Below are 8889 nucleotides of genomic sequence, written 5' to 3'. Positions count from 1 at the left end.
AAAACACAGTGGAGACAAGGGACAGAAACAATACAGCACCACTATAAATACCATCATCATGAACACCACTGTATTACCCTTAAAAAGTTAAAAGGCTATCAAAAAACATCTAACCTCCTATTTCAAGCTCAACTATTCAAGCTACTGAATTACCAAATTTCTTTCCCTTTCCCCTATTACCTCAATGCTTCTAATACAAGATACTCCCTACAAAATGATGGGTCCCAACCACTCTCAAACCCCCAGATCCACACTCCATGCTACTTGACAATCTCCCCCATTTCTAGACCTTAAAATCTGGGAAGCTCTTCCACTGCACCTGAAAGAGACTGCCTCATACAACAGTTTGAAATCATTTCTACAAAAACAATGTGCAACTGTCCTGGGACAGGGAATAAAATCTAACCACCTCCACTCACTTTCTCTAACCTTTTCACTATTTTTAACTCCCATGTTCCACCTTTCCCCTCTAATGCCATCCAGATTTGCATTTACTGTTGATAACTCAATTTTCATTCCATACAATGTACGTATTTATTAAATTGGCTCAGTTGTTGTGATAAGTCTGCACTGCATTACTTTTTGCATTGACTACAGGACTTCTTACAACAGATGTTATTTTTTCACTTCCCGTTGAGACTAAAATTGGTCAGCTGTCATCGGTGCTCTACAATACATGTAAAGCAAGGTTATATCTAAGAAGGAAGTAAATCAAGAGCATCATGGAATAAATGAATAATGTTTAAAAAAATGAGGGTCTGGACCAGATCTAGAGCATTATTATAAAACAGTACAGTTTCAAATGCTCTCATATTCATCAGACTGATACACAGCAAAAAATTACATTACAGTGACCATTAAGACTCTTACTTTAACATCAATTAATCAAATAAAAATCAAACTATTATTAATCACTTTGTGGCCAAAAATGGAATTATAACCCCCTTAGATATTAAATTTGAATATAAAAGAACTGAATATTTTAAATAAAATATAAAGCCATCTAACCGCTTCTTAGAACCATTTGTATACTCTAGTAGAAGTACTAAATAGCGGCAATAATTTACCAATCATTAACACTACCGCTTTCTATGTCAAACTCTGGTAATTACATGTTTTACTCCATTCTGCAATCTATTCCTACTATTTCTCTATATATATTATCTACTCCAGTGAAACTAACATCCTGTAAATTACTCTCTGAATCAACATTATTATTATTGTAAACAATACAAAAATTGTCTAGCAATGTTTTCATCAAAACTTAATGTTAGCCTGCCTCTAAGGCACAGAGTAAATAAGCCTTTTTTGTGACACAGATGACCTGGATTCACTTAGCTGCCACAACACAGAAGCTGCCAGAAAACAGGATTACCACGAGAAGTGTACAATTTTCTGTAAGTACAGACATATTTAAAGGACAACTATGCTCTATGATACAACATTTTCTTTTCCTAAAGTGCACTTCCATCTCTAGAGAATGATTGCTATACTTTCATACATTACAACTTAACAGTTTCTCTCACTCTGTGGCTTTTCTATCCTAGTCAGCTTCCCCTGTGCACACCATACTGGAGATGAAAGAAAACACATGATAAATGATTCACCTACTTTGGTACTGGACCACAATATTCACTGGATCAGTAAGTATTCTGCTACAGAAAAAAACAGCAAAGTACCTGTAGATCTTTTCTCCCCTTTTAAGGTCAAAAAAGAAATTCAGGCTCAAAATTCAGTTCTTCGAGCCGTTATAAAAAGCTGAATTATTTCCCTTTCCTGGAGCCATAAACTTATTAAACCTTCTACTGACCATAGGTTCATAGGTTAGTACTAAGCTAACTGCCCTTGCGAGCCATTTTAAGCCTAGCCAATTACCCCTTGTGAGACTCAAACCCTGCACCTTGTGTTCGTAAGGCAAACACCTTGACCATTAGGCCACCCTCTCAACCCCGTATATTATATAGATTACTATAGCCAATAACCATAGAAAAATTCAATAATTAGCTGAAGTTTGCAAGCCAATAAACTTCAACACCCCAACGGTTTTGCTTAAGCAAAACAGAACTTGTAACTTTTGGAACAGCTAAATTATCGGTTGTTTATCCCTTTCAAGAACTTTTCATAGGCAGCAACACCTCTGTAGGAACCACACAGATAAAAGTCACTGCAAAAAAAGTCACTAACCTTTTTACTAAGGATTCTCAAACTTGACAGTATATTTCAGTACATACATTTTAAATTAATCGGACTGTGATCCGACAAACCAACACAGGCATATAATCTCATCAAATGGGCCCTCACAATACATTATGGACAAGTGCTTTTGGAAAAAAAAAAAAAAACAGGTCACATCAGCATGTAAACGTTCAGGGTTAGGAAAAATAAAATTAGTAGTCAGTGGTTATTGTGGCGTTAGCAGGCTTGAAATGGACAAAAATTCATGGTAGGACAAAACCAAAACATATATGTTAACATTTTTTCCACCAGTGGTCCCTTAATCCTACAACTTCATCCCCAACACTAAAACTACCTGCTTAAACTCTACTCCTTATATTCCTATAAAATAGCCAAAACCTGGAACTCTCTTCCCCAGCATATTCTAACTAATCTGGATACTCACAAGTTCAAACTACTAAAAAGATTACTTCTCTAAACAATGGCTATGTTCCTGCATATCTCCAGTCTAACTACACACACTACTCCCTCCACTCACATTTGTGTATCTTGCTTTGCTTCCATAATCCTCTCTCCTATGACACATCCTACGACACAGAAGGTTACTATCTACCTGCTATACTATTTAAAAAACTATATACGTGTGTATAATTTTGTGTGCATTACAAATATAGCATTAATATTCTCATGATTTTTCTCTGTATCTGAATATTGTATATTGTGCACCTTCCTAGATGTTACTTGAACTCTGTAAATTAATGCTTACTATTTTTTTTCTTTTCCTCGCATCACTGTAACATGTATCTGGAGCTTTTCTCCACTAAAAACAGGCTCCTGGCCCAGTTGGACACTACCCGGTATCAAATGTAAATAAATAAAAAATACTCCACAAGAATAAACCTGTGTCTATAACCCTAATTCCAAAACCTGTCAAACCCTAAGACTATCCAAAACTCATCTCAACACGCATAAAATGAATCACCTACCTACAACGCAATCTACATATGACTACATATCATTTTACAAGTTTCCAAGTGAGACAAAACACAACCATCTGAACAAATAGTTGTTCTTAGATCTCAGGGTGGTTTACCTTTATAATCTTGAATCACACTTGTATGAGTATTCATATATTTGCATCGAAAACACAAAACTGGAAACAGCGACGGCATTCCTTAAGGAAGTCTTCATCTAAACTTATCATTCTTGAAGCCCTCACTAATTAGTTTGGTCAAGGAAATTATTGATTTAGTACTAACAACTTCTTTATGTTCCGAAACCAATTTTATCTGCAAAAAGTAGGGGTAGCGATGGGGTCACCTTGCGGAGCTAGTATTGCAAACCTCATTATGCCTTACTGGGAATCGGAATACGTATTTAATAATAACACAATTTGCGATTCCTTTGTTTTTTTTTTTTTTTTCACAAGATACCTTGATGATATCTTTATCCTTATCAATGGAGATGAATGTGATAGCTTGCATGTGTTGGATTATTTCAGCAGTACTACTCATTTCCTACAATTTACCTCTACATTCAATACTGACACTATAGCGTATTTAGACATTTGTGTAGTGAAAAATTACGTTGTCAGCAGTTTTGTTGCAAAGTTATATAGGAAAAACACGTATTCCAAAACGTTTTTACATTTTTCCAGTAGCCATCCTTTTTACCAAAAGAGGTCAGTTATTAAAAGTCAATTAGTGAGGGCTTCAAGAATGATAAGTTTAGATGAAGACTCCCCTGAGGAATGCTCCATTTTGAAAAGTATGTTTACACACCGTGGTTATCCTGAACCACTCTTGGATGCCCTTATAAAAAGAGGTTAAGGCTAAGAGAGTGGACAAGGTGTATATTACCACTTTTAAGTGTGAAAACCCCACCTACTCCTACTGGTACTCGTAATAAAGTAGACGCGAACTTGGCTGTTAGTCCTAGAATATTGAATAGTGAGGCTAAGAATGCCACGCTAAGTTTCATCACTACATATACCATACATAGTTATTCATGTATTGGTATATTACAGAAAAATTGGGAACTATTTAAGATGAATCCTAATATTTACTCTAAAGTAGGCGAGTTTCCTAGGGTGACATTCAGAAGAGGGAAAAATCTTAAAACCCTCTTAGAACAGCAAAGTACCCCAGCAGCACATTGTAATGGGATGAACAAGTGTGAAAGTTGTAACTATTGTAAATTTGTGGAAGTTACTAATAATATTAATATCAATGGTACATTATATAAACTTAAAGACAGATTTAATTGTAATTCAAGCTTTGTCGACTTGGCTAGGTGCAAATTCTGTCCTGCTTTTTATATAGGAAAGACGTAGCGTAGGCTGCGTGACAGAATTTATGAGCATCAATATGCTATTAATAAACACAAATTAGAGAATGCTCTAGCCAAGCACATTGGTACTAATAAAGATCATGCCTTTAGATTTATTATCATTGACCAAGTCAATTATGACAGTAGGGGCGGTCCTAGACCATTAAAACTAGAAGAACTTGAACTAACTTGGCAATTAAAGGCTGAATGTCTATAACCTTCCTGGTCTAAATGACACGTGTTCTATTAGTAGTATTCTTAAATTAAAAAGTTTAAAGAGGTGAAATTTTAAAAGCTTAGTTGGGAATGTTTAACTGCACAAGTTGCTCTTATGGATTTTAAGTGTTGAGTGTTGTGAACACTTTCAAGTTATGTTTATATACCAGTGAAGTACTGTTTTTGGCTTATGCATGTAGTTGTCACTTTAACATCTTGGTGCTTCCATTCATTTTAACAAAATGATGTAATTGGTTAATTTTAACCACCTGTTCTTTTTTAAAGAAGGGTTTCCTTCTGTTTGAATTTGTTTCTGATGAAGTTTGCCATCAGGCTTACGAAAAGCGCTTAAAACAGTTCAATAAATAGTTTTACTTTATCATCTTTGTGGACTGTCTTGCTAGTTTACAGAGCCATTTTCATATTATATTTATATTCATAAATAGATCAATATCAGAAAACACAGTCCTTCCATCGGGAAGATCTCCCACATCATGCCACTTCACAAGGATGGAAATTCCACTGAATTCAACAACTATCGCCCCATAGCTATTCTGTCTCCCCTATACAAAATTTCAGAGAGTGTCATACATTTCCTTCACACACACAAGCGCCTATCAAACACTCGACATGCCTTTCGACCCCATCACAGCACAACAGCAGCCCTCACAGCCTTTACTAATATGACTAAGTCATAGAAATAATGAGCAATATGTATCTACCATATTTTTAGACTTATCTAAAGCCTTCGATATGGTGGATCACAATAACTAATTGAGGTCCTCTCCAAATTTAACCTTAGTAACTCCTCTCTTTCCTGGTTCCACAATTACCTTTCAAGATGTCAAAAAGCCATCCTGTGGCAATGACAACTTTCCTCCCAGTCTCTATAAGGGTTCTACAAGGCTCCATCCTTGGTCCCCTACTTTTCTCTCTCTCTTCAACAACCAGCTACATACTGCCACACTTCATGCATCAGTAATACAATACACAGATGACTCAACTCCGACAGGTTCAGCCTCCTCCCTACAAGATCTGCATACCATAACTCAAGATTCCTTTCTGTCTGGGGAAAATTGGATCACTGATTCCCAACTAGTATTAAACTCCAACAAAACTAAACTATTTCTCTTCTACCTAACCAGAACTCCCCCCCCCCAGTCCTGTATGATGCATTCCAAAGACCAAACTCCCATCCTCCCAACCAGCCACACCAAACTGCTGGGAGTCAAAATCGACAATAACTTAAAATTTGATATCCACATTGCTCAAGTCATAAAAAAGCTCCACAATAAACTAAGTTTATTCATTTTTAACTGCCAGTACTAAAGCTACTATTGCCCATACACACCTCCTCTCAACTCTTATATACGCTCCCCCTATACTAACCAACCTCCACAAAACTGACCTCTCCAAATTAAATTCATGTTACAATAAAACAGCCAAATTTGCAACAGATGCCCCATACGAAACTCACCACTGTATATCATTAAAACAACTTCAGGTTAGAACTTTCCAGCTACTTCACTTCAACCAAATAACATTTGCCTTTACGCTTCTACAAAAAAAAGATAATACTCCAGCTGTCCAAAATTCTATAAGACAATACACCTCCACTAGATCCCCTCCCTTAAACAGCAAACTCCTCCTAGATGTCACAAAGGCCAATAACTCAGTTGGGGAATCACTCTTCTCCTATTGTACTTTTAAAACTTGGAACAACCTCCAATCTACTATAACCAATAGTGACTCTACGACACAGGTTTAAAATCCTACTAAAAATTACATTTCATAGACACTTGGCTTTGCCCTTGAAACCATTCCGGCTAACCCCACTCTTAGCACTACTAATCTAATACTGCTATTCAGCTTTATTATTCAAAGTCTACTCAGTTAAGGTCACCTACATACAAACATTGGTACATTAAAATAACACTTACTCTCTTCATCTCTCTGAACCGTGCAGAATCATGCATGAGACAAACCTACCCAACTGTAGACAATAGTATGCTTCCAGTATTTAGTTCTGTAATTGTGAATGACAAGGTATTTTTATTTGCTCTAGCCATTAAAATTATTTTTCTATGTATCTCACCATGTATATATTACTTACCCTTTCATTTCTATTTATTTAGGTTTGATGACCAGGAAAGTCCACTAGGCCAAGAAGAGCCCATTTTCAGTGCAGAACCGGGGAGAAAAGCTCCACAATAATTGCAAATTATGATTTCTGTTATCGGGGCAACAGATGTTGGAATGTTACCACACTGTTGCATCTGAAAATATTTAGAAGATGCATTTTGATGCAACTTTTTCTTCACTCTTTTACTGAATTAAATATTTGAAAATTGTCCCTTATGGGGAGCATTGCTCCATCATTATTTTGACTTTGTCTCTGCTTGCGGAGGAAAGAATATTGCTTCATAGAATTGTTCGCCAAATATGTACACAAATGACAGTAAAATACTGTTTTCATGTAATGATGACACAATGTTCCAAGTATAGCAGCTTCAGGGTAATACAAGAAGGGAGACAGGTATGTTACTTACTGTGACTCCTGGCACAGTGCAGTGGAGCTGCTTTTTTGGTCTGACGAATTAAGAATAGTGAGGGAATTTCAGCTAACAAGGCACAAACTGGACTGAAATCATGATGAATGTCATTTCTCTTATGACAAAATCTGCTGAAGTTTTCATCACCCTTGCTCTGCAACAACACTGCTGTAGTTTTTAAACGTTTAAGTGGGTTGAATGACTGCAAAAGCTGCACTGTGTTACTGTCTTAAAATTTCTGTGTATTAAAGTTGGACTTTTTTGCAGTTTGTATGACAGTTTACAACGGTTGCCTTAACGGATTACCTTTGTCTCGCTAACTGTTACTGCCTTGTTGTTTGTCTGTTCCTTTACTTTAAAGGGCTTAAAAAGCTGTGATGCATGCACATTTTTTAATTAAATAATACATTTGGCGACACTTTAAAAGGAAAACATAACTTTTAGTATAGACATCCGCAGCAGCAGTGTCATCATTGCGACTGCGGGCTAACATTCCACTTGCTCATTATATCTGTTGCCCCCGATAACGGAAAAAGTACCCAAGTTACATTTCACGTTACAAAAGGACATAGTTCATACAGATAATTAAACATTTACAGATAAGCTCCATGATATTTGCAACTGGCTTGTCAAAATGTTACAAAAATGAAAAGACATAATTAAATACAGAAATCTCAGCATTTACATAAAGTGAATATTTTGTTATAAACTCAATTGTAAGTTTAACATTTCAAAATATATAGCCATTAGTAGGTTAGGAAAATAAACAATCTGCTTGCTATACTGCAATTGACAACTATGATTACCTGTATAAAAATGTGCTTTTTTATTACTGTAATTGTATGAACTTATACGTGCTTACTCTTACTACTGATAATCGAAGCGTTTCTCCCCGGGCCTTCGCTGAAAAAGGACCTGTGTCCAGTCTTACTTTCCCAGTAAACAAATTCATACACACAAAATAAATAAAATCATAGTTTTGCTGCAATGCAAGTAAAGTTTCACAGCAAAACAAAACATAGCTATACGAACAAATGCAATCACACTTTCGCTGTAATACAAACACTCCAGAGAGACGCACGCGCGCACACAAATGCATTCCCATTAATGCTCTACATTTTCTAACTAAAGGGCTAGTTGTTTCCGTTTCCGGTTCGCTGCCTCATAGTCACATAATCACTTCCGGAAAGTGAGTAAACATGGCGGGTTTGTTGTAGGGCTATTTTGTAATAGTGAGGTACTTGGGTGGGTTTTTTGTCTGCTCCTTTCCATGGAGCTTGCAAAGTATAACACGTTTATCAATGGAGTAGGCACGTAGACGTTCAGCTTTTTATGTCAAGCCATTTATTGATCTTTTAGCAGCAACGTACTGTTTCTTTGACGTGAAGTGTATTAATTTTAGTAAATTAAAAATGCCTCCTGTGCAGTTGGAAACTAATCAGTTGGTTCCAGCATGTGGTCCAACTTCAGGACCCCCTCATCCAGCTCCAGGCACTGGAGCGCCAGTACCCAGTACTCCTGGAGTTAGGCTTAGTATGCTGATTGACTTCTTACTGCAAAGAACCTACCATGAAATCACAGTATTGGCAGATCTGTAAGTACCAGCATCTTATAATTG

General features: G+C 36.5%; 1 protein-coding gene across 1 annotated transcript in view; it reads left to right on the top strand.

Moving 5' to 3' along the window:
• The first annotated feature begins 8459 nt into the window (after positions 1 to 8459).
• MED14 (mediator complex subunit 14) overlaps positions 8460 to 8889 on the top strand; it is a 1872212-nt gene continuing 1871782 nt past the window's right edge. The window contains exon 1 of the mRNA XM_044071834.1: positions 8460 to 8865. Coding sequence (XP_043927769.1) covers positions 8684 to 8865 — 182 coding nt within the window. The 5' untranslated portion in view covers positions 8460 to 8683. The remainder of the gene's footprint in view (positions 8866 to 8889) is intronic.

The sequence above is a fragment of the Protopterus annectens genome, chromosome 5.part0, assembly GCF_019279795.1.
Source record: "Protopterus annectens isolate FY-2018-M chromosome 5.part0, PAN1.0, whole genome shotgun sequence".
NCBI classification, from domain to species: domain Eukaryota; kingdom Metazoa; phylum Chordata; order Ceratodontiformes; family Protopteridae; genus Protopterus; species Protopterus annectens.
This window is presented reverse-complemented; position numbering and strand designations above follow the sequence as displayed.